At 36.9% G+C, this 27,517-nt stretch overlaps 1 protein-coding gene across 1 annotated transcript in view; it reads right to left on the bottom strand.

Annotated features, from left to right (window-relative positions):
• LOC139150517 (uncharacterized) overlaps positions 1–27,517 on the bottom strand; it is a 161,919-nt gene that overhangs the window by 94,512 nt on the left and 39,890 nt on the right. Inside the window, exon 6 of the mRNA XM_070722941.1 lies at positions 19,529–19,835. Coding sequence (XP_070579042.1) covers positions 19,719–19,835 — 117 coding nt within the window. The 3' untranslated portion in view covers positions 19,529–19,718. The remainder of the gene's footprint in view (positions 1–19,528; positions 19,836–27,517) is intronic.

The raw sequence follows: 27,517 nt of genomic DNA, 5'->3' as shown, positions 1-27,517 counted from the left end.
ATGCTGATATTCCTTCCAAACCAAACGACATAAAACCTATTCTCATGGACTTAGAAATATATGTAACACCGGCAGATTTTCATCCGCGGGATATATTTAAAGATAACGTAATCACTCATCAAACAGCTAAAGAAAATAATAATGAAATACTGTGACCAGCAACTGAATTTCGCCGTATGGTGCAGCACTACTGGTTGTGGTATATCATTCGCCCATCTCTTGGATAACAAATTTCCGCCGCAAATACGATCATTCTGTCGTTTTCATGTATATTTTACAGTACGTCGGATCCTTCATGAAATGGAGGTTGCACTTCCAGACGATACTGGAGGTGTCTTCAAAGCCGGCGACAATCCATACAATCTCGTGAAATATGAACTTCTCTGTACCGAATTTGGAAATATAAGTCCCATGAAGTCCGACTTTCGATATCGCCAAGGTCAAAACTCAGGTCTTGGTTATGGTTATGAATATTACACTAATCATGGCCCCATTCGGCAGCCTGCAGCTCATGACTTTTTTCCTCTCCGCCGACGGAGGCGTTTATTACACACATACCATTTTTGGAAAGAAAAAACATGTACTGCCCGACAAAGACAGACCACACTATTATTTCTTCCGAAATGACGGATCGGAGGGTCAATACAATAGTTTCGTCCCTCTGAAGGGAGACATGGGACTAACAAAGGCCGGTCTCGCCCGCCTCAATGAAAGCCTTGAAGCCTATGTATATTGCATACTTGGTGCACAAGCAAATATTCGTAGTACCATAGTGGGCGATACTGGCAGCGCAGAGCAAGTAAGAAAAGAATTTGGCGTTCTCCTCGAAGATGAAATTCGTAATACCGACAAAGTAATCAGTTATCGGCGATATCAAGACACAATAACGAATACTGGTGTCAAACTTGATATGGCCGTTTCGCCCAATTTACTTCTCTTGCCGTCTAAAATGGTCATTCTTTTGGGCCCGGCAATCACAGGTTATAATAATGAATTGCAATACGCAACAGAATCTATGATCTTTGGGGTGAATGGAGATGTAACTACAGAAATTAAAGAAAGTGGTAAACATGAGATGGATGGGGACGAGGATGCTGTGAAGTGGCAGGATGAGCCACCTTCCATTTCGAAGGCGATAGGGACATGCTCCCGATCACCACCTAACACAGAAGTTGCCTGCTGTCACAAACACTGCCGGCGCGGACCCTATTCATGAATTCGGCAAAATTGGTTTGTTATCTTTAGCCATATTCATTACATTTATGTACAGTATATAGATCAGATGTACACGACCCCACCATTCAACATGATCATAACTGGATCGACAAATTCTGGCAAAACGGAGTATGTAATGGATCTCCACACCGGTCCGTACCAAGGGAAATTTGACTATGTAGTTTTCATTTGTCCAACATTCATGAACAATAAAACATATAATAAAAGATTCATTTTCACGGATGACCACTTGTTTGTGTTTCTGGTCGGACTCGATGCTATGGATGATACACTACCGTAGCCTTTGTGCATAAAGAATGGGCCGGCACAAACACTTTAGTAATCCTCGACGACTGCACCTCGTCCAACAATATGAGGAAGCGCAGTGATGTTTTAGTCAAACTTGGTTCAGCGCAAGACACGACGGACTATCTGTCTGGGTTCTGACTCAACAATATACTAGTATTAGTAAACCATTCAGGGAAAACATACAGATGTTAGTACTTTTTTACACACCCAGCAAGACAGACAACAAGATTCGTTTTCAAAGATGACCACGTATTTGTGTTTCCGGTCGGACTCAATGCTATGGATGATACACCACCGTAGCCTTTGTGCATAAAGAATGGGCCAGCACAAACACTTTAATAATCCTCGACGACTGCGCCTCGTCCAAAGATATGAAGAAGCGCAGTGACGTTTTAGTCAAACTTGGTTTCAGTGCAAGACACGATGGATTATCTGTCTGGGTTCTGACTCAACAATATACTAGTATTAGTAAACCATTCAGGGAAAACATACAGATGTTAGTACTTTTTTACACACCCAGCAAGACAGACAACAAGACTATTATAAAAGAATATGGAATGGAGGTGTCAGAACGGGAGGCCATGGACCTAGTCAGGCAATTGAAAAGTACACCATTCAGTAAACTAGTATTTCATTTACGGCATCCGTACGACATACAATTTTTAGTATAATATAGCTAATCATGGCTTTGCCCGAAGGTTTCACCGATAGGTCTACCAAATACTCCGCCAAAGGAACTCTAAGATAATTATATTACAACCCAAGAACTGGTTTTGGAGGTGTACAAAAATTATATGAGGCAGCACGCGCCAGCGGACTAAAAGTTACTAAGAAAGAGGTGCAGGACTGGTTGCAAACTCAGCTAACTTATAATCTACATAAACCGGTACCTCGTACTTGCGGTGCTACGGGTGGGAGGCGCGTTTTCGTATCATCGATAGACGAATTTTGGCAAGCAGATCTTGTGGAAATGCCTTTACCATTCGCAAAAGAGAATAAAAACATTCGATACATGCTAACAGTAATCGATGTGCTCAGTAAATATGCATGGGCCAGGCCGATACAGTCAAAAACGGCTGATGATACTCTGAAGGCGCTACAAGACGTAATTAAGAAAAGTGGGAGGCAACCTGACAAACTTCAGACAGATGAGGGGCGGGAATTTACTAACCGAAAAATGCAGAAATGGTTGGAGGAGTCAGGCATTCACTGGTTTCACACGTTTAGTGACAAAAAGGCCAGTGTTGTGGAACGTTTTAATCGTATGTTGAAAACTATGATGTGGAAATACTTCACATACAGACAGACACGTGAATGGCTCTCTATTCTACCACAACTTCTCGAGAATTACAATAACACCGTACACACAAGTATCAAAATGAAACCCGTCGACGTAACAGAGGACAAAGATTGGCAGGCATTTTATACACTTTACAGGCCTGAGTTGGCGGCCGCGGGTGCTACCCCTGAATTCAAGCCGGGAGAACGGGTTCAAATTACAAAATACAAGACCACTTTCAGGAAAGGATATTTACCAAATTAGACAGAGGAGGTGTTCATAGTTTCAAAAGTGGTGTATGCAGCTGGACTGGGAATGCTGCCCGTTTACAAAATAAAAGATCTGAATGGAGAGGAAATACTTAGCACATTTTATTCCGATGTACTTCAAAGCATCACTGGCAGAGCTGGCGCCAACGAGCTGTACAGAGTAGAACGAATTTTGAAGACGAAAAAATTGAGGGGAAAGAAATACTACCTGATAAAATGGCACGGTTATCCAGAAATTTACAATAGTTGGGAGCCAGAGGAAAATGTTATTAGAACTTCGTAAGTAGCCTTCGGAACCGTTCCGATAGGGCTATGTAGTACTTACACCAGTTCCTGTGGCAAGTTCCTTCCTGGTACTTGGTCAAGTACTAACGCAAGTACTAACGTAAGTAATTACGAAAGTTATTCAATAAGTACCATGGAGCAAGCCTTAATTTCTTGAAAGCCGAAAGTGACAGTTTACCATTTTTATCCCATCCACCTGGCCAAGTATTTATCATGTATTGACGTAAGTAGTGTTCACTTATTGCATCCTTGCAGGCTGTATGTGGATGAGGTGGCAGACAGTTACCGGCACATATTAAGTTTGCAAGATCTTCAAAGCGACTTCTCATGTTGTTATGAGCTGTTCTTTCGAGTCCCCCTTGTTCAGCTTTATCGATAAGTTCTGGTTGAAGTATAATGTACACAACTGACATGAGCCATAGACAAGTAACTCCAAAGTCTTGCCGCTTCATCATGTCAAGTGCCTGTAAGTCAAACGGAGCATTGTAAGCACACACAGATTCACAAGCATTAAGAAGTTTGTGGAGGTTCTTGAGTGAGACTTTAGGTTGTTCTAGTTGTTCTTGGCCAGGTGGATAGTAAGCTTTTTCAAGTTCACCTTCGGAAAAACCATCTATCAAAAATCCCTGGCTGCCGCCGCCCCAGGCAATTTCAAAGTCAAAAGCTCGTGGAAAATCTACTGGTCCAACTGTCTCTGTATCAATTGTAGGATAAAGTATATTCTTGAGAAGGGCAGGCGTAAGTGGCTGACTAATTACCAAACATGGAAGTCTGTAGTCATTACAAATTTCTAAGAAAGTCTGTTTGAACTGCTTATGAATCTCTTCCAATTCTTTTAAGGCGGACTCGGTTATTTCGTACGGCCTAGCCCTACTCAACACATTCCGCCTGCAATAATCCCAGTCATGTCTTTAAATATGATAATGAAACCATGTAAATGGTCGAATGCCCTAGAAACAATCTTTTTTTATTGCGCTGCAACAGAAAACGCCACGGATTCGAGAAAAAGTCAGGTGTTGAATTATACTTGAGACACAAATGGTATATTCGCCCTGTCCAGTATACAACTTGTGCTGCGCTTCGCATTGTAAACTAAGAGTATGTTGTATAAACTGGTTCTGAAAACCGGAACTCTCCATTTTTCCATTATAAAAGTCGGCAATAGTGTTAGAAAAAGTGGCTGTGTCAAATGCTGGTACACGAGTCGCTTCCGGGTTGCCCGCCATATAACAAAATTGGTCTTCCAAATTTATTGCATCGTGACCCTTAACACTTCCAGTTGGACCATTTATAAATATGTATGACATTTTGTGATATCTATATCATAGGAAAATTTTTAAATTATTTTTTTCGTAAAGATATATTACGATAAGACAATGGCAATCCTTTCTATTTCAGATGCAATAAAAAATACTGGAAAGTGGAGAAAACGTTCAAATCAGTGATGGAGGTAAATTAGTATTTGGTGAATATGTAGATCCTATTATATATGTAGAGAATCCAGAAGTGGTTTTCCCAATCAACCCTAAATATGGTTCAACAGATCTTGCTACATGTGATGAAATGTGTGTATGTTGGCGACCAAGTCTTCAAAAGTTTACCGATTTAATAGTATCCCGTACCTTAGGTGAAAGTTTCAATGCAAGCACCGTTAAAAGCTATGCTGCAAGCCTGGCCGCTCACGCCAAGAATACTCCACAGGTATTATTTTACAATCCTTCTAAAGTGTATCAGAAGCGAGGGAGCGACACACAGACAAAGTATTTTAAATTTCGGTTTAAAAGAGGAAATTATAATGACGATTTCGCTACATGTATTGATATAGTTCAAGAAATCGACTGTGGTTTTAAAGCAGTGAGCCGATTGCCAGCCAGAGAAAATCCTGCTATTGTACCTCGTAATATCCGAAGGGGTAGTAAGATAGAATTCTTAGCATTTAAACCGCGCTTATTTAAGCGTAGTCTTTCTTTCACTATAGAGAGGTTATTTTGTGCCACACCTTATAAACCAGAAATTCAAGACATGGAAGAACTAGTCGACTTAGAAAGATTAGGCGAGATATATAAACAAATAAATGCCGACAAAAATATTATAGTGGATTTTGATAACCTATCATAGAATATTTTCTTTTTTAAATTTTTTTAGGATAGTATATATTATAAAGATTATGATGGATGAGAATATTGTCCAGCGTCGCTTACGAAAAGCATTCAAAGATGCAATTATAGAAAAAGATTTTCCCAAAGTCAAGCGAGTCGAGGACATAGCCACGATTGACATCAAAGGCATGGCCAAAGAAAGAAAGATGTACCGTGTTTATACAGAAATGGAAGTCAAATTAAAAAATCCAAAAGATCAAAGTGTGCAAACTCGCACATACTATGCTAACTATAAAGGTACATACACAAAAGAGGTAGTAGGGTCGGATATAAAACAACAATTGATAGAACGCTACGACTATTTGCTTGATGAAACTGAAAGAGCTGAGGGTTCTGGTCTCGTTCTCGAGGAGATACTTAATTTTAAAGTAATTCTAGTAGAAGCTTTGCTGGGGGCCGGCGGCGTCCAACTTCCTCGATGGTTAAAAAATAAGCATTGTGTGTGCGATCTGATTCTACCTAGCGGTCCTGGCGAGAACTGCTTCCAATATGCAGTCGTGGCAAGTATAAAGTTAGGTGACGACGAGTTTCGCAAAAAGAAATGTGGTCAGGTAAGGAGGAACTGGAAGACGTACGTCCCATTTGTGGCCGACTACTGTTGGGATGGAATACCATTTCCTACACCCGCTGATGAGACTGTATTCAAGCGCTTCGAGCAGCAAAATCCAGGGGTGAAACTCCAAGTATTTCAGATTTATGAAAGTGATCCCGACCCGTCCGGCATAACTGTCTTGTATAGTGGTCGTTCCGATAGGGGATCTTCGGAACGGGAAGGAGCACAGATAGCGAATATCTTACTGATAGCCGTTGAAGACGGCTCACGCGATAGCCACTTCGTACCAATTACTGCATTAAATCGTCTTTATAATTCTCGTAATAATCGAAAGAATGAGCGCAGACGGAAGTGTATTTGTATGGGTTGTAAGCGAGGTTTTGCGTCAACAGAAGAATTGGAAATACATCAGGTGTACTGTGGGACAGACACTGCTCAGCCAGTTTTTCCTAAGGAAGTGTGTCAATTCGAAGGCCACCGGAAAAAGGTTCCTTGTCCCTACATTGTGTATGCAGATACTGAGGCAATAATTGAGAAGGACACCGGCCTGCACATTCCAATTTGCATATCCTACATTATGATTGAACGATGGCCGGGTTGGAACCATTCCGATAGGGAGCAGAAAGTATACTGTAAAAGAACTTTCATGGGCCTCTCCTGTGTGCAGAATTTTTAAAGAATATGAAGAAAAGGCTGAGAATTATTCGAAATCGTCTTATTGGAAAGTCGTGCCGATGAAAGATCCTTCTAATTACAAGCTTTACGGACACGATCCAGACTGTATTGCATGTGGAGATCTCGCCACACACCGAATAGTGAAGGATGAAAATACTTTTTATTGTGAAGGGTGTCGCCCGTCGAGAACCATTCCTATCTACTTTCACAACCTCAAGGGGTACGATGGTTCTTTTATTTTGAATAAGTTACATGAAATCAATCCTTTGGAACGTGGCGGCCCAAAGCCGAAAATCATAGCTAAGATGGGCAATGGAGGAATTATGTGTCTTATGAAAACATTTATTTTTCACGCCTCAATTGTTGTGGGCGGAGAGTGGCCGAATAAGAAGAGGGAGACAGTGAAACGTTTCTTTTCTATAAAGTTTATGGACAGTGCTCAGTTGATGTCTGGGTTGCTTGCGAAGTTGGCAAAGACTGTGCCAGAGCGTTCCGAAGGGGATGGATGGACGGCAGTACCACTTTCGTACCCACACATTCAGCGGGCGAAAGGTTTCTTCCCGTACAAATATTTAGACTCAGTTGGCAGACTAGAACAGGAGGAGCTCCTACCAAGAAAAAAACAATTCATAGTGAACTGACTGAAGAGGAGATTTCAGAGTCCGATCATGAACATGCATTGCGAGTATGGGATGAAGTTGGGTGCCGGACAATTAAAGATTATATGGAATTCTATTGCGAGAAGGACGTTCTCCTTCTTGCGAATATATTCGAAAATTTCCGTGACACATGTTTAGAAGCATATAAGTTAGACCCAGCTCACTATATGTCAGCGCCCGGCTTGACATGGGATGCTATGTTACTTTACACAGGTAATAAGTTCAAACTTATTCAGGACGAAGAGCAGATGACTTTCATACAGAGGGGAATTCGAGGTGGTATCAGTCAGTGTAATATTCATTACTTACAGACAAATCATCCAGCTTATGCCACAAACGAGATAGGTGGGAATTACGATCCGGAGAAGCCACTGTCTGAAATAAAATATCTCGATGCTAATAACCTCTATGGATGGGCAATGAGTCAACCAATGCCAATGGGGGGACTTCATTGGATGACGAGGGAAGAGTGGTTTGCTCGAACGGCTGACTTGGATTGTAATAGCTTCCCACCCTGTTTTCTAGAAGTAGACTTAGAATACCCTACCGAATTACATGAAGAACATTCCGATCTACCTCTAGCTCCGCATCACTATGAATTTCCGAGGCAGGGCAGTCGACTGATTACGAGTCTAATGGACAGAGAGCAGTACGTCTTACATTACAGGTTACTCGAATTCTATCTTCAGATGGGAATGCGACTGAAAAAGATTCATCGCGCGCTTGCCTTCGAAGAGGCGCCGTGTCTCAAACAATATATTGACTTTAACACTAAAATGAGGACAAAGGGAAAGACAGATTTTGAAAAGAATTTCTATAAGCTTATGAATAATGCAATGTTCGGCAAGACAATAGAAGACGTTCGAAAGTACAGAGACTTTAAATTTGTGGCGGGTCACAGTAGTACCGATAGTGGTCGTAAAAAAATTCAGAAGTATAATCCAAAGATGAAACATATAACTCTCATAACTAGTGAAGAGCGTTCCGAAGGGGATGGCGATTCCTGCGACAGTGCCCTACAGGAACTGAAAAGGGATAAATATGATTATAAAAGCCAGTTTTCATTGGGCGCGGCAGTGCTTGAACTTTCTAAGCTGCTTATGTATGAGACGGATTACAATTACTTTCGAAAGCAGTTCCCTGGAATACGATTAGGTTACATAGATAATGATAGTTTTATATATAGTGTACCTCTTCAGTCCCCACACGTGACCTTCAATGATATAGTCCGAGAAGATGTAGAAAAGAATGGTAAGGAAACGATATATGATACTAGTGGGATGAAAGACGGTATGGGAGTTCCAAAGGTTAACAAAAAGGTGATAGGTAAATTTAAAGATGAGTTGAATGGTGAACCTATTCTTGAATTTGCCGGCATTTGTTCGAAAGTATATGCTTTTTGGAATCCACTTTCGGAGACGACAAAAAATAAAGGGATAAATGATGTTTTTGTTAGAAACAATTTGAACTTTGAAGACTATAGGGATCTGCTTGAAACTGGGAAGGAGCCCGAGCCGGCACAGTTTGTACAGTTTGTAAGGGAAAAACCTGGTGAAATCTGTAGTGAAAAGCGTAGTAAAATCATGATGGCGCCAAATGATGTCAAACGTGTGCAGTTATTCAATCCAGACACTAACGAATGGCTGGCAGAAACATGGCTGATAGGACGGAGTTAACTTTTATAGCCATTTAGTCCGTAATGTCGCATGTATCGTTCTAAAGGGGGACTAAACCCTTCCTGTTTTTGTATTTCTAGTGCCTGTTGAAATATGTCCTGAATAAGGTCTGAGGAGTTTTCTGTTGTTGTGGCTTTTCTTGTATTTGTGTAAGCAGCTGTTTATATTGAACGTAATAATGTTTATATTTCTCTCGCCTCTTTGATACTCCTGTTTTTCCTTGTATTACATCAATAACAACACCTGGTATAGGAGTTAAAGCTAAAAGAACTGGTACTGTAGGAATGGCTGCTATTACAGCAGAGCTTACAAGAATTCCCTTAGTCACATTAAGAGCCATATCAATTCGACCCATCAATTTATAACTGCGGCGATATGCAGCACTTGTTCTTTCTACCGTATGTAATCAGCCAATTGTTCAATACTTTCAAAAACTGACACGTGCATTTTTGTACTGTATATGTAAGGCATGATAAAAATAATTGTAGTAATATAGAGAGACAATATGGCAACAGGAGGAGATGATTTTGAACTCGAGAATTTAGGTGAAACAAATTTGAATGATGATGATGCTGCTACTGCTGCTGAAACATCTTTTATCAACGATGATGCTTTTGCAAACCCAGACCATTTACTTGATAGCTCGCAGGTGGTTCGTTTGACTGAACTTAGAGTAGAAAGTAAAGAAGTATGCTTGAACAATTCTAAAGGCCAATAGTATTAGTGATCTGGATGCACTAAATGTATTGGCTACGGATTCTGAGATTAGGGATGGAAAGCTGTATAATAAAAACCTCAAACTTTCAAAAGATAGAGGAGGTGGATTTTATAAGATCAGCACATTATTGAGAGAAAAAGGAGGACATGAATTTATGAGAGATTTATATGGGGGTCGCTCTAGCGCAGAGCCCGAATATGTGAGTCGTACATTGTATTCTGAACATGTGAAAACAACAAATACCGGCCGAGAAGATGACACCGACGACATGGGTATATACAAAGATGATCTGACATTCTTACGGCAAGATGCTAGTGGTAGTGCACATAAAATACAAGCTTTTGAAAATAAAATCGAAAAATGGAACAATCTAAATTCCAATATAGAGCTATTAATAGTGAATTAAGTATTGCGAATATGCGTATTAGCGAGCTTAACAATGAAAAGTTAAAATAAGGCCAGAGAAAAGAGAGTTGAAAAACAGTTAAAGGAAATTCCTGAAACACAACCCAAGCAAAAGAAAAAGCCGAAAAACTACTAGCTGAACTCATAACAAGAGAAGCTAAAATTGTTGATTGAATTGAATATGAACATGATAAGATCAGTGGGGCATGTAAAAGTCTGGCTACTAATATGTCTCTTCGTGATGTAATTTCTGATCCAGAATTGTCACTTAGGCTTAAGCTGACAGAGTTATTTAAGCAGAATGGTATTACAATAGCTGCATTACTTACTGCCCTAGGAATGACAACATCAACAATTGCCTTGGCTGTGACTAAAGGAGGACGGTCAGCTGGGACTGGCGGCTCTGGTGCAAAGAATGGTTCAGGCCCAACCAAAGTATATACAAAAGCGAAGAGGAATTGTAAAGCAGTTTGGCGAATGGTTAAAAACATTTGCTGCAAAAAGTGCTACCGCAATACCAGGTTTAACCGGTTCCCTTGTCAGTTTTCTATTAAAAACAGCTGGATCGGTTGGATTTGTTGGAGAACAGCTATGGATATTTTTGACAGGTTTAACATTAGTCATTATAAATAAAAAAATTATGTATTGATACAGAGTCTAGTGAATTCTTAAAACGACTCCGTAAGGATAATAAATAAAATTATGTATTGATATATGACCCGCATGTTTGGTGAAAAGAATATTACAAAGTTTCTTTCTAAAAATAAAGACCTGTTTGGTTTCTCTGTCGAATTGGAATGGTGCAAACTCCGACGGGTAAATCGACATATCCTTCGAGCAAATCCAGGTGTCCGACTCAAAGATGATAATCTATATCATAACATATTAGCTTTCATTAAGGAATGTCAAAAGACTAACTTCTTTAAGCGACTAGAATTCATAAACGTCTTTCAGGAGGCTGATGATGACCAGGAAACTCATCATTTACAAGAATATTGGGTTCTTCGATTGATGCGCGACACAGGTAATCGATTTATCTTTCAGTCAGATGGAAATATTTATGTAAAGATGTGATTTATTTTGAATTTTTTCTTCTACGTTACTATATACAATACACGAAGTGAAAAGATGTGATTTATTTTCTTTTTAACTGTAATTTTTTTTCTTCTTAGTTACTATATACATTACACGAAAATGGGATACGATAGATCATTATTACCGAATTTCAGCAACCGAATACCGCAGGGAACGAAGTCAGAAAGAACTCATCATGTGGTTGCTCATAATCCAAGTGAGGCAGATCCAGGCCAGACACTTATCATACGGTGTCCAAAGTTAGAAAGCGGAGTAGTCCTAGTTCCAGATACCTTCAACCTGGTTTTTGATCTCGAAGTAACGGGACATGAAGATAACCGAGTAGTACAAAATGTTGCAAAAAATATAATCGAGCGTATGGTTCTCACATTTGAGGGGCAGGTACTTCTCAATTTGAATAAATATAACCTTATTGAATGTTATCGCGATCTCTTCAAACATAAAAAGGAGAGAACGAACATGACACTGTACGGAATTCAGAACGAAAATCTAAGAAAATTGAGAAGTGGCGCGGCCGATGCAGACCCCGCCGTCGTGGACGATCATTTACTTTTCAACACATATAAAACAAAATATGCTATTCATTTGACTCATCCCCTCATAACAGGTCATGGGGTTGCATATCCATCAGCGTTAGGGAGTCATATTGAATGGGAAATTATGCTTGCACTTGCCACCAAATTACTTGTCGGTAATCATACTGTTACACCCAATTATAAATTGAAAACATTCAAATGGAATATGAATCAATCACGGATCCCACCCTTGCGAGAGATACTGCTGGATATTACAACAGTGGAAAAAGTTTTCTCTACGAACATTTACATTATTTTAGAACAATCCCATTCAAAGAATCAACCACGGTTATCAATGAAAATATAAATGTACCATGACGTAGCATGAGAGGTATCGTGATACTCTTCACTAAAAATCAGAATCAGTCAGAACTAAATAGCGAACTTTTCTTTAATCCATCCATTGAATCTGTTTCTGTAATGATTGAGGGTATTGCGAACAAAATATACGCTCAGAAGATGTTACCAAGACAATTTTGGACAGAAACACGACGGTATTTTGCGAGATTGAAGATAAGATTGGTGTGAAATTGATATGGATGAAGTCGATTATTTGAAGAATAAATTCTGTCTGTTTATCGATCTGCGTAGTTTTAAAGATATTGAATTTCATGGAAATGGTTTAAAAGTAATGAACACAAAAGATGGTATACAACTTGAAATAATAAAAATGGATACATCAGTGAAGGGTGTCGACGCTCGCGATGATAATATATTTGCTCATGTTTATGTTATCAGTGATGCAATGGTCTCCATTGAGAATAGTAGATTAAAGTCTATACTATTTTAATGGAAATGAAAATTGTCTCCGAAGGGACTCCCGAGTTCAGAAAAAAACTCCGTAGAAACTGCAGAATATCAGACCTCAGTCATGACAATCCGTAGGAAAAATTCACATCTTTATACTAACATCAGCTAGAATGTACTCCGGTTCCAAACAGGTAGCTGTGCCTCCGTTGACTGACTGACAACACTTGTTCCGAATGGGTAAAAACCCCTTTATATAGACGTAGTTCGATGGTGATAACTCACACGTTCATGTCTATACATGTCGCTGTCGCATCACTTTACAATACGTGTGTTTATAAATAGCCCTAACGGAACGTGTTGCAACATGCCACGGAATTTCCCTTCGGAACACTGTTGTAATACCCGATGGGGAATTCCCCACTGAGTTCATATATAGGTCACTCAGACTTGCGCAATGCGCTGTCTATGACTCACTGCCTATGCTTGCGCAAGCCATTTATGTGTCAATGCGTTCCGTTGCTATGGATGCGCAGTAGGGAGGGAATTTCCTTCCCTCCCTGTAGTTATTTTGAACAAATGGTGTAAAAATATTGACAAATGACCACATAATTCTTACTACTAATACTACACCAAACTGTATTTGATTCAATTTGAGTGGAAGAAAACAACAGATACGTTGATTTTATGGTACATAAGTCAATATATACGGGCTGCCATGGAAAAATTTATGACGTAACCTGAAAATACCAGCGACAGGCGAGCAGATTTTGATCGATATTTTATTTGAATGAAATTGATACAATGTTCGCTGTCGTCACTAGCAACTAGCCCCAAGCGTTGTCCTGCTTGGGCGTTGTACGCCACTGTACTGAACGTTTCAGGGCCCTTTCTGCCCATATTGCTTAATTTTCAGCAGTTCTGATGTAGGTGTAGATAGATTGAATTGGAGTAGCTTTTGAAGTCTTCAAGTTAGTTATATTTCCTTATATTGTCAAAGTCCCATTTTTTTAACTTGATCATCGTCTTCTGCGCAAAATGTACAGATTTTCAATGAACAATTTATGTGACTCACATTCAGAACTTAATGGCTGATAAACTACCTCATTTTTGTACTCTGCATTTTCAGTGCTTAACTATTAAGCTACCTCTTTTTTAACTCAGGATTTTCAATACTCAACACTAAAATATGCCTCCTTTTTAACTTGGCATATTTTACATGTAACAACTGATACACTGTCTTTTGTACTCGTCTTTTTCAGTACATAACAAGCTCCAACCTATTACTTTGTTTAACTCAAGATTTTTCAGTAGTTAACATAAATAATTACCTTTTACTCAGTATTTTAAACTGCCTTAATTGTACTCTGTATTTTCACTACTTAGTAGCCATCAAACTGTTGCTTTTTAACTCAGGATTTTCAGTACTTAACTTTACATACCTCTTTTTTGTTCAGTAATTTCAGTACTTAACAACTCAGACATTGTCTTTTTTGTACTCTGAATATTCAGTACTTAGCAACCATCAAACTGTTGCCTTTTTAAAATCAGGATTTTCAGTACTGAACATTAAAAGTATCACTTTTACTCAGCATTTTTTGTACTTAACAACTAATAAACTGCCTCTTTTTGTACTCTGAATATTCAGTATTTAACAGTCATTTTTCGGACTCAGGATTTTCAGTACTCAACATTAAAAACACCACTTTTTTACTAAGCATTTTTAATACTCGACAACTGATGAACTGCCTCTTTTTGCACTTAGCATTTTTATAGTTAGACTTTTGTTGTAGCTTAGTTTGTTTTCAAAATTAGCAACATTTTAAATGCACTTAAGTACATGTTTTAATGAATTGAAATAAACATGACTTAAAATGAAGCACATGCTTGGTCTTTTGTTGCGTGGAGAATGTGTTGATTGGTATTCTCACTTTGAAAGGAGAACCGAAGCAGTAGTTCTTTTGTCATACTGAAAAGATTGATTCAGGAGATCACCGTCCCTCCACTACATCTCCGGTGACACAATGGCACACCAGTTTACAGAACGTGAGTGAGTCACAGATAATGCCTTGAAAATAGTACAGTCCTTGAGAGTACTGTGTATTCAGTAGATAGTGTAGATGACCACTATCAAGATATGAGATGTAATCCCCTATTAATTTGCTGATATCCGAGTGCTGAAAAGCAGGCACAGTTTTTAATGCAGCCTTTCTGTCATGGGATGTTATCTTCTGCTCAAAGTGTTGAAAAACCCGAAATTTTTATAATTTAGGTAATTTTGTCAGTCTTTGACCTTAAATGATCTATACCAACCTAGGATATGTTGTGAGACAGTGGTTAAGGCCGTGAACATGATTTTGTCATATTTTGTATCAATTCGTAGTGAAATTCGATCCAGAACTAAGCTGAGTGTAATTATTTTCATTTTGGACCAATGTTTACAACTTTTCCGTGCAAGACCATATGAACTGATCAGAAATTTTAATCAAAGATATTTCCAGATGTCATAATCACCTCACAGTGCAAGGCGTTTCACCATCTGTAACTAACTTAAGTGCTGTTTACATTTGAATGACAGCACTGATAGCATTTAAAAAATCCCCAAGGTGTAAATAAATCACCTTTACATTTTCCCACTCTCCTACCTTTTCTTTCGGTCAAGCCTTCTCTAGCTGATTTTTAATTGACATTTGCTAATGTATGAAGGATACGCTTGTCTCATTGCTGCAGACGTTGATATGCATGTTTCTAAAATTCACCTAAAGTACGTATGTTGCAGACCTTATTTCCTGTTGTCATTCTTGGCTTTTCTGGTTGCACTGTGTAGAAATCATTGTCACAATATCAATGTTGAATTTTGCTGCACTGAACAGATTGAAATGAAATTCATTGTTGACCTTTGGTGCCAATACTACTAGTATGTACCAATTCCAATCATATGTGAGCAACACTGTATCATTGGCGGTATTTTTGTTGTTTGTGTAATATTTTGATACTTTGGTCATCTTCTCAGGAACTGCTCTGCAAATGGCCTTCAAATTAAAACTAGAAAGTTCTGGTAATGACGTTAATAAGCTTGCAAAACAGTAGGGTGAAATTTTTAAGAAAGGATTTTGGGGTATTTTCTCCATTTTTGGTAAAAATATTTATCTTTTAAAATATGTCTTATCATTTTTTAAAGTTAACAAATACATGTAGTTCCCTTTGGATGAAACAATTTTGTTTTCAAAGTTGACATATAATTCCATTCATAGTATTATACCAATTTTGTGTTTTTTAAAAATTATGATATTGGGAATATTGTAATTTCAATGCTTTGAGCGCTGTAATTTTTCCACCAAAATTATAGTATGCAACATCTTACCATTTTAGTGAATTTTCCGCAATTTATTTGACAATTTTGGAACAAATGAACATCACATTTTATTTGCTTCAGATTTATATCAAAATTTGAGCAAAAATTAGAGAAAAAATTGACAGGTGTACATTTCAATATAGGCGACAAAAATTGACTTTGGCGCTCAAAGGGTTAAGGCAATTTTGAGTATTCTTGTAAAAATATTCCTTACTCTTAAACCTATCCGATTGCTGTGGATTTGGTTAACATATACCTTAATGAAATGGAATAACATTTTAAAAATTTTGTGAAGAATTTGAAAACATTCTTTTTTCAGACAGTTCTCAAGATAACGAATATTGTAATATTTTCTGTACTGGACAACATGTTTTGTGTCGGGGTGGTCCATTTGATACCAGTGGGTCTCGAAGATTTTTGAAAAAAAATCACAGCAAATATCAATAAAAAGTCAGCCAGAGGAAGTTTGACGTAAAAAAGGTGGGAGTGTGGGCAAAAAAATAATGTACAACGGATTATGGTAAAAAAATAATGCTACCTCATTAATCTTTCAGACCTCACCCCTAGGATATTAAATGGTGCATCCCTATACTACAAAAAGAGTGTGCTTTACTTTGCCTAGTTTTAAAGAGGGATTATATAATAGTTAGGATCCCTGGTGTGAGATTTAACTCTCATTTGTTGATGTGTATGACAACAAGGAGTCATTTTATAGTCTTGCGCTGGGATATCCGAGACTGTATTTATGCATTCACATATGAAAGTGTACATATATATTCAGAGTGAAGATGTATTATGAGTTGAAGATGGGACTTTGTTCTTTTGTCTTAGAAAACATTGCCCTATTGCATGGCAATTTTGGTAAACAAATAATAATCTTAATACGTGTCTAAATTGATGTTATGGTACACAGTCAAATTGATGTAATGGTTAGACTGTCAAACCTGTCTTATTGGTCACCTTTACAGGGCGGTCACCTCTTTATAGAGGCCATCTTGCAGTGATCTTTTGACAGTTTACCTGTTAAATGCCTTCTATAGAATAGCCACTTTTCTTGTGTGGTCACTGGTCACATGAAATTTCTCAAATTTGACACAAAATCTGTGATAATAGTCAGCATTGTATCTGACTTTGAAATACCTCTGCCAAAATACTTCTAATGGAAAGCAATATACATCAAATCAGTCCAATAATCGTTATCATTCAAGGTAACTAAGAAATTTACAGGTTCAAGGAACATATCGAAAATGACAAAGGCAATGGGGTCATCTTGAACCACGATATAGTGGTGGTACCAGGTGTCTTGAATTGGCAAGCGTACCCTGCCAGCTAGTGGCACCCGTCAAGATTGACTGAAAGCGACAAATCCATTATTTGGTGAAAACACCAAATTTCTTTTGTGAGCCAAAATTTGGTATGCTGTCACTCATCATTCGAGAAACAGACAGGTCATATTTTGATACAACATCTCCGTATCTACCGTAGAACTTCTTAAAGGGTTTCACTAATCTACTTTCTGAGAAGCCTTGCCTCACTAACTTTTGAGCTAATAGGCTGTATCTAACTCGAAAGTCTTCATATGAATTGCCCGCTCTACTGTATGTAAGGAGTTGTGAAATATATACACACCATAAGCTGGAGATGACGGTATATTACTCAACAAAAAGGGAAAGTTTATGATTTCAAAATTGAAATCGTCTCTCTTGTCATACAGCTTAATATATAGTGTATTTTGTCTAATTTCAAACAATACGTCTAAGTATGATGCCGAGTCCACACTTTCAGAAATGATAGTATGCACGTCGCAAGTGATAGACTTAAGCTTTTGCTCAAATTTTCCTTAATGAAACTTTCTGCCATTTTCCTACTAAATCAAGAATAAAAATTGGCGATCACTGTGCAAATTTTGGTATTTGACAAACAAATAACCGACGATTTACCAATATTTAAAATGAAATTCAAAATGGCTGCCATCCCTGGGTCAACTCTATGGAGAAAAAACAGAAATTTTGATTTCCAAAAAAAGTAAGCTGGGGAAAAGTTTTCTTACACCAAGAGCTTTAAAATGAACCCCATATGTGGAATATCAGAAAAGAATTGTAGAAGTTTGAGAGTCCGTATTATAACTGTTCCGAAGTGCCTTCTACTGAAACTGATTTTATAGTGAATGACCTCTGCAAAAAATACTTTGAATGGAAGGCAAATGATTTTATACATGCAAAATATTCTTTCAAAAAATTACATGCATGTAACATGATTTTCAAGAGATTTGTGAATTTGAGTTTTATCACTGCTGCTATCTGTTCGTAAATTTACCACTCAGCACACGACCTACACGGATGTAATGCCAAACACCCTTTATATCAACAATATGCACGATATGCTAAACTTTTGGCCAGTGATTTCAAATCTCAGTTACAGCAACAGAGTAAAAACAGAGTATAGTAAGAAATACAACCAGCTGTATGAAATTTGTATGTACAGAAGAGAGCTTATATAGTAGGCCATTAGCGTCTGTACATATGTATGTTAGTATGTGCGGATGTATGTCCACCAACATCATAAATTTCGAAACCGCATCACCTACACCCACCTTTGTATTTGGTATACAGGTGCACCCATGGCTGGAGATGTGAATTTGTTAAAATGAATATGCCAGTGTCAAAATAATGCAAAAAAGGTAAAACACGAGAAAATCCAGCATATTGCTAAACTCTATAGCCACAGGCCAGATTTGGTTAAAAACTTGAATTTTAGGTTTTTTATGGTGACTTCAGTTAGATTTGTTCAAATTGTGGTGAAATTGTGATAGTTGTATTTTAGGGGCAATGTTTCCTGTTTTGGGTCAAAAAATATTGTTCTCTGTGAGAACACTCATCCCATTGCCTTAAAAATTGGTATACATGATCAAGGGTTAGCCTCTGTCAGATTATTCAAATTATGGTAAAATTTCCATGTTTGTATTTTTTGGGCAATTTTTCCATTTTTGGCCAAAAAAAATATTTTCTGAAAAGTTGTCTTTGGATTGCTTTGCAACTTGATACTCATGATCCTAGGGTTGTCTTCTCTCAGATTTGTAATAATTTTGGGATTTTTTTATATTTCGATTTAAAGGGCTATTTTTCGCATTTTTTGGTTAATTATAATTTTATCTAATCAACTGTCTGATTGTTTTGAAATTTCATATGCATGTACGGAGAGGCAACCTTAGTTAAGTGTCTTCAAATTATGATGAAATTTTCATATTTGTATTTTTGGTCGATTACCATTGTGCAATCATGGAGCAAAAAATCTCCATGATCAGTTCACATGTTGAAATCTTCTATTACTTCCCGTTTTGCACATCCATCTAGTAAATATTTACTTATGAGACACATCAAATTGGAGTACAGTGCTATTTTTCGTGTTCCATATACCTCGATATACGTAAATATACCGAAGTTATATCATGCATTTTGCCCAGTGATATATATGAATGTGTTACTCATTATTGTCTATTTATCTGGTTGTTAACATTTCTATTAACATTTTTGGTGAGAAACCTTGTTACTTACCCACTTGGCTGATCAACATAGACTGTTACGTTTACCTTTCCGTCTTTGCATTTCAGAACACAATTAGCTGTGACATCTTGCCATACTTTGCAATTAAGAAGGTCATGTCTAAGAAGACGCATTTCAGCTCCATTGTTGTCTACAACAATAGGTGGGAGTGGCATTTGAATAGTCAGTTGCTCTGTAAGGTTTATTGTCCGATTTTCAGTATTTGTTTGATGTAGACTATTGGCGAAAATGAAGCATTTGGGAACACACAATTTTCCTCAGAGACATTTTCTATCATCTTCATCTTTAAATTTACTACCTGAAAAAAACAACAAATCGACATTTTCAAATAAGGTCTTTCATATCCTAGTGTGGGTCTGCCCTGCTAGATAACTAATGATATAATGACAAGGTTTTCACAAGGATATCTGACATCATGGCAGAAATTTAAAACTACAGGGGAGAACAAACGACACACTATAGGAAAGTGTCAGGGGGACGTCTTGGATTGAACATTTTGTGACATCAATGTGTGCAATATTGCAGTATGGTGCAATCTGATAGGAGTTTTATTTATGTATTTATTTTTGAACGGGGGAAAAGAACGAAAATAGTTCCCCCTTTCTGATCGGAAATCTTGAGAAAATATATGTGTGTGTAATTGTGCGCATTTTGCGGTATTTACTTTATTTTGCACTTGGTAAAACTGTTTGAATTTGACAATGGTGAACACCAACATCTTTATTACAGTTTTTGCATAATCAGTGTTTTAGGTACACTATTCAACAACAAAACAATGACAATGCATTTTGTAATAATAGCTTTCAGTTTACCAGAGTTTGAAGACCAAAAATTAAGTAGGAAAAGACAATCTGTGACCTTCTTGTGTCATTTAACAAACCTTACATATCTATAAAAGATATTAGAGAATCATTAGTCAGAATCAGTACTTTTTAATCCATTCATTATGTGTTTGCTACCTCGCCAGCGGTACAATTTCTTCAGTTGCAAGCTTCAAATGAAAATATATGAATCGTTAAATGTCAAAAGAATTATTGAACTGAAGTAAATTTTAATATGCTTCTGTGATAAAAGCCTATGAGGATAATTTACATTAGTTCATTAGTTCATTTTTTGGCATAGATTGTATGAATCTTTTAGAAATTTATGCATGCAATAGTACAGTCTGGTGTAATCTGAGAGGTGTCGTCAATTTGTTGTTTCATTAGTAAAACTGCTAGAATACCCCAAGGGGCACAGCACAAGGCAGATATCACCCAATCACATATGATATTATGAGAAATTGATCTGTGCCATAGTGCAACCTGGAGGTTCCTCAATTTCCTTTGCACAAAAATTAAGAAACCCTCCTTCTATCTATCCATATTTTGAGCATGCCCCTTCAAGCTTTCGGTTCTTTGAGTGACCCCTTCCAATTCCCACCAGGCATAAATAGATATGGCGTCCTAAGAATTTTTCCAACTGTGGCATCGTGATGGTCAGGCTTATTTAACCAAACTCCAACAGAATACATGTCAAAAGTATATTTTAAAACATCTGATAAGTACATTTTATTGCTCATGCACATGACCCTCTAAATTCCCAGTGGGTCTTCTGTATGTTTGTATGTTGGTATGTGCGGATGTATGTCCATCCACCTCCAAAAATCCAAAACCGCTGCACCTACCAACTTAATATTTCTTGTACAGGTAGAACTAGGGGTTGAGATGTGAATTTGTTTAAATGAACACGTTAGTATCAAAATATGCAAAATGAGTGAGAAAAATGAAAAATCCTTCATATCTGTGGGAGTGGTTGCAGTGACTGAAACAGACGACTCAAAAGTAAGGCAGAGATTTTGTGGCATAACCTCATTTTTATGCTGTGTACTTTATATGTGTGAGAGTGATGGCAGTAACTGAAGTATCCTACACCAATGATGAGTCATATCCTGTCATTGTTCATGAACTGATAAATATTGACAAACCTGCTCAACTAAGAGGGAGCGAATTGACATGCTCCTCTGCTTCGGACTGAAGAGCTGCCAGTAAATTGAAGGTAAATACATCACAGTATTGTTTAACTATTCAGCTGATTATTAATATGTGTTTATGTTGCTAAATTATGAATTATTCGCTAGACACAGTCGAATGTCCAACAGGAAAAGATGACTTTCTTCTGTGCTGTCTGTTAAAGCTCGGTGTGAGCATTTGGATTTACAGGACAAATACATCAGTCAGAATATGCAGTATCTGTCTTTGTTCTTATGTTTTAGTTAATGATTATCATGATGAGGTCTGTAAACGTTGTGTAACATCGCCTTGCAAGTTTGCCTTGTCGCTTAAATAATGAGGCAGGTAAATGAACAAATGTCGTACACAACTTCATAACATTCCAAAATGCATGCCATAATTCATGTCATACTGTCTTATTTCATGTGTCCAGTATTGTTTGATTAAAACCTATCAATATCAATACATGTTGAGTCATCAGTTGTCGATTTCAATGCTTGATTACTAAGTTTGAAATTTTGTCAAACTTAAATATGTACAAGTCATTTGCATCGGGGTCCTTCTAAGGAGGGAAAGTGTTTGCATTCACAAGTCAGTCAGTCGTTTATTCAGGGGCTGATAAACAGGTCAAGTTGATCTGTTGTTAAAACACTGAAATTTTCTAGTGAGTTTACTGGGTATCAAACAAAGTTTCTAGCAGGTTTACGGGGTATCGAACACTCTCCCTCCTTAAATAAATGTCGTCCCAGACATCTGACAAAAGACGCTAATGTAAGATACTCTTCTGAGCAGTTTTTGGAATAAAGAGTTCAATAAATATCATTTACATAGCAGTCTTTGTATCACAGTGTTCATCTTATTTCTACACAACGGTATGAGAATACACAATTGCAATTTCTTAAATGATTTGAAGTTCTCTTGCAAGTAATTCATGATGTTCTTTTGTAAATCCAAATTGTTAGTGAATTTGGTATTTTTGGTAGTGCATAGCTAGAAACAGTTAAACAGTGTCAGAATAATTGCATGAGTTCAAGCCAAATGGTGTAATTGGTCACTACATGCTGACTGTGTTTCGTATGTTGTTATAAACAGCTTTCCTAGGACTGCATAGTTGAATGTTTGTGATGTTCTGTAGGGAAATTTGTGAAACCAACGAATTTGTCTTCCATTATTCAGAATTGTACCGTATTATGAGTAAAAGAGTAATTGTTATTCACTGCTCATGTGTAATTGTTGTCAACAAGATGAAATGGTAATTCCTCATTTTTCCAATCGATATAAGTGTGTGCGTAAACAAAAAGAGTAAATCCATAAATTTTAATAGACGTGATTGGTATGGCCGATTCGCCCAAGATAAGCAATATCCAGCACATCTATATCTGTGGGAGAGAAGTTGTCATGAAAAAGATTCACACTCTTAATATTTGGTAGGAGGTTAAGCTTTTGGCGCTGCATATCAGGTGTAATTTTGGTTGAAAAGGGATATATATATATATATATATATATATATATATATATTATATATATATATATATATATATATATATATATATATATATAATATCTTATTTCTAACAAGTATCAGAGCAATATTTTCTGTGAAACTTCAATTGACCAGGACGACATTTGACCTCAACTATACATTTTGACTGAATTCTACTCATGTCATCATTCGGAAAGTATTATCAAGTTTTTTTTGCTTTCATATTGCCAATTTTAAAGGCATATGATTACTATGGAATAACATTCAACTCTCTCTTTCTCAAAAATTTTGGAATTTCGCTAAAAATGTTGATCCACTATACATGGGAGTATATGATAAAACTATACATGGGAGTATATGACAAAACTGTGACAATTTTTTTCAAAATTAAAAATTTGCACTATTTGTGCATATATGGACCCTGAAAAATTGACATAATTGTGCTTGATTAGAAGAGGGTGGTAACATGTGCATCTGTGTACAATAACTTTGTTTTTATGCAATTTCGCATAAAATGTTGATCCACTATACATGGGATTCTATGACAAAACTGTAACAATTTTTTCAGAATTAAAAATGTGCACTATTTGTGCATATATGGACCCTGAATAATTGACATAATTGTGCTTGATTAGAAGAGGGCGGTAAAACATGCATCTGTGTACAATCACTTTGTTTTTGGAATTTCGCATAAAATGTTGATCAATTTTACATTGTAGTCTATGACAAAACTATAAATAATTTTTTAAAATACAAAATTGGCAAATCTGTGTATTTATGTATGCTTGATTATTGATATTTATGTTCTTGATTAGACTAGAGTGGTTATAAGTCCATGTGTTTGCAAGGAATTTGATTTGGAATTTCACTGAAATGTCGATTCACTATACATGGCAGTCTATGATGAAACCCTATGAATAATTTTTTTCAAATACAAAAATAGGAAAATCTGTGCATTTATGTACACTCAATTATTGGTATTAATGTTCATGATTAGAGTAGAGTGGTTTCAAGTCAATGAGTGTGCAAGAAATTTGATTTTGGCATATCACTGAAATGTCAATTCACTATACATGGCAGTCTATGATGAAACTATGAATAATTTTTTTCCAATACAAAACTAGGTAAATCTGTGCATTTATGTACACTTGATTATTGGTATTAATATTCATGATTAGACTGGAATGCTTTCAAGTCAATGGCTGTGCAAGAACTTGATTTGGGAATTTCACCAAATGTTGATTCATTATACATGGCAGTCTATGATGAACCCTATTAACAATTTTTTTTTATTGCAAGAACTTTGATTTGGGCATATCATTTAAATGTCGATTTACTATACATGGCAGTCTATGATGAAACTATGAATAATTTTTTTCCAATACAAAACTTGGTAAACCTGTGCATTTATGCACACTTGATTATTGGTATAAATGTTCATGATAAGAGTAGAGTAGTTTCAAGTCAATGGTTGTGCAAGAAATTTGATTTTGGCATATCACTGAAATGTCGATTCACTATACATGGCAGTCTATGATGAAACTATGAATAATTTTTTCCAATACAAAACTAGGTAAATCTGTGCATTTATGTACACTTGATTATTGGTATTAATGTTCATGATTAGACTAGAGTGGTTTCAAGTAAATCACTGCGGGACGAATGTATGCCTGATTGTTTCGTATTCCGCGAAGCATATATTCTACCTGAGAGCGCTTTCGGCCGGTTGCTAGTGACGACAGCGAACATTGTATCAATTTATTTTCAATAGAATATCGATCGAAATCTGGTGGCGTACGGGCTCATGTGTCGAGGTCAAATCATTAATATGTCCACATAACCCGTATATATTGACTTAGATAGCATAAAATCAACGTATCCGTTGGTTTCTTGTACTTAGATTGAATCGTCGACACTTTTTACAGTTTTGGCGATGCGTTCACATTTTGGCGCTCTTTGCAAGTTTGGCGCCATTGTGAGCTGAATATGACCTGCGAGTGAGCACCGACAACAATGTATCAATTCCGATAAAAGGATATCGATCGATAACGTTCACTGCACGATTACAGTGGAGAGTCTGCACACGTTCGCCTCCGTTCTGTGTTATTTTTGAAATTTACTGGAATTTTCAACGTTGATTTTCGCCAAAATAAATAAATAATAATTAATAAATATAAATTAAAACAACATGACATGCATTTGGTCTGTACATCTTACGAGACGCATACTGATTAAAATGCGTCAATTTAAGACCTGTGTTCTGCATATATACTTGCCGTCAGATAGTCAAATTATTGACGGCAACAGAATATTTAAGTGAACAAAAAAAATAAAATGCAAATTAAATAAATATCATGAAGAAATTCAAAAAATTTAAACAATAGGAAATTTTGCATATAAATCAAAAGATCGATGTACCACTTTTCATCAGTATTCGTTCAAAATTGAGAAATTTAGACCGAGGAGAAGTTTGCAATCTGTTCGGTGTATTACACGCCATTGTTTTCTATGGGAAATCGAGCTTATTCGCCGCGTCGTAAAATGAAAAATGTATCTGAAAAAACCATTGGTTTAACTTTTTCATTTCGCTGTAATTTCTTACGATATTTGAAATAGCACATCTCATGAAGATTAACTAAAACTCTATCGTTTTACTTTGTTGAGTTTCCCGTCTTATTTTTATGAAATGACGAGTTAACGATCGTTTGGCTGTTGACTGTGTTTTCACCTATTTTTGCATATGAATAATTATATATCGCATATGTATTTTCATAATTCCTTCATGAAATTACCCAAAATACCATAATGGAAAGGTCAACATGTGAGGAAATTCAATCTGCAACTCTTCAATCAATATTAAGCTGTGCAGCGTGGAAATTTGGCGAAATTTAATGCATAGTGTCAAAGGCGGATTTGACTCACTGTACGCGTACACAACGTATGTGCGGCGAAAAAGTGACAAGCTAATATGAAACAAAATGGGGGGCCTTTGGCCCCGCAGTGAATGGATGTGCAAGAAATTTGATTTTTGAATTTCACTGAAATGTCCATTCACTATACATGGCAGTCTATGATGAAACTATGAATATTTTTTTTCCAATACAAAACTAGGTAAACCTGTGCATTTATGTACACCTTATTATTGGTATTAATATCATGATTAGACTAGAGTGGTTTCAAGTAAATGGTTGTGCAAGAAATTTGATTTGGAATTTCACCGAAATGTTGATTCACTATACATTGTAGGCTATGAGGAAACTACAAATAACACATTGGTTATCTGATCCTAAATAGTTATTCAAAAGTTGTTCGACCAGTAGCTTCCAGTTGTTATTAATGACACTATGCACTATTCTGAATAGTTTGTATTCTGTCAATGTCCTCAAAAAATAAAAAAATGTACATACAGCGACATGAACGTTTGACACCGACCTATACCCAATGTATTGTCAATGGGAGAATGATGTCAAATAAGTGATCTTTCAAATTGTTATTGAAAGCAGTTATGCACAATAGAGGAGTTGAATAAGAAGAAATCATGACAACTTAAATCAATGTGGCTGCTTGGATCATCAACACATTGTTTATTATATCTGAAAATTGCACCCGAAGGGCGCGCTGAAAATGGTAATGGCAAAAAAATGAAAGTGCCAGGAGGTATTTTTTCTTTTTTCAGTATTCCATAATCAATATGTGCACATGCATCACTGGGCAAAATGCTTGATAAACAACAATATATACACATATACTGATTCTGTACACGTGTCAAATACATGTAAGTATACTAATAAAATGCAAAACTACAGTGTACACTTAGTGTGCAAAGATCTGCATTATGTATACTCATGATCTGCATAGAAATACGCTACGCATATCAACGTTTGGAATGTTCCATATACAAAGATATACACAGCGTATGCAATTAGTATTGTGTTCCATATACGTCAATATACGTAAATATGCTAAGCGCATACCAAGCATTTTGTCCAGTGCAATTTCAGCTTTGATGCATGAAAAAAGGTGACCCTCCCCCATAGGCTTGCACAAAATTTTATGACCCTTCAGAATGCTTGCACGAAAAATGGCGACCCACCCAAAAAAAACACCGCCCCCCCCTGTAATTTATGTCCAGTCCCTTACTGGACTTCCAGCTTTTTGCAACTTTATCAAAAACAACTTCATTTTCCTCCATCAATTTTTTGTCAACCTAGGTCTCAGAAATGGCTGCACACAGGCATTTCTCATGTGACCACAGTTAAGCTGCCAAGGTGTAGGGCTGGTCAAATGTCATAGAGAAATTTTAAAGTAATAGTTAAAAAAAACCTCCTCCTTAAAATTAACTGGGGCGGTGACCTTGCAACGTGACAGTCAGAAATAAGACCCTATTGTCTACACAGTATTCTTGCAGAATTTTGATCGGGGAAGGTATGTGCAAATGACATTGATTTTAATTTTTCAATCAAATATTGCCATCGGGTCATATGACCAGATGGCATGGTAGCCAAT

The sequence above is a fragment of the Ptychodera flava genome, chromosome 2 (genome assembly GCF_041260155.1).
Source record: "Ptychodera flava strain L36383 chromosome 2, AS_Pfla_20210202, whole genome shotgun sequence".
Lineage (NCBI taxonomy): Eukaryota > Metazoa > Hemichordata > Enteropneusta > Ptychoderidae > Ptychodera > Ptychodera flava.
This window is presented reverse-complemented; position numbering and strand designations above follow the sequence as displayed.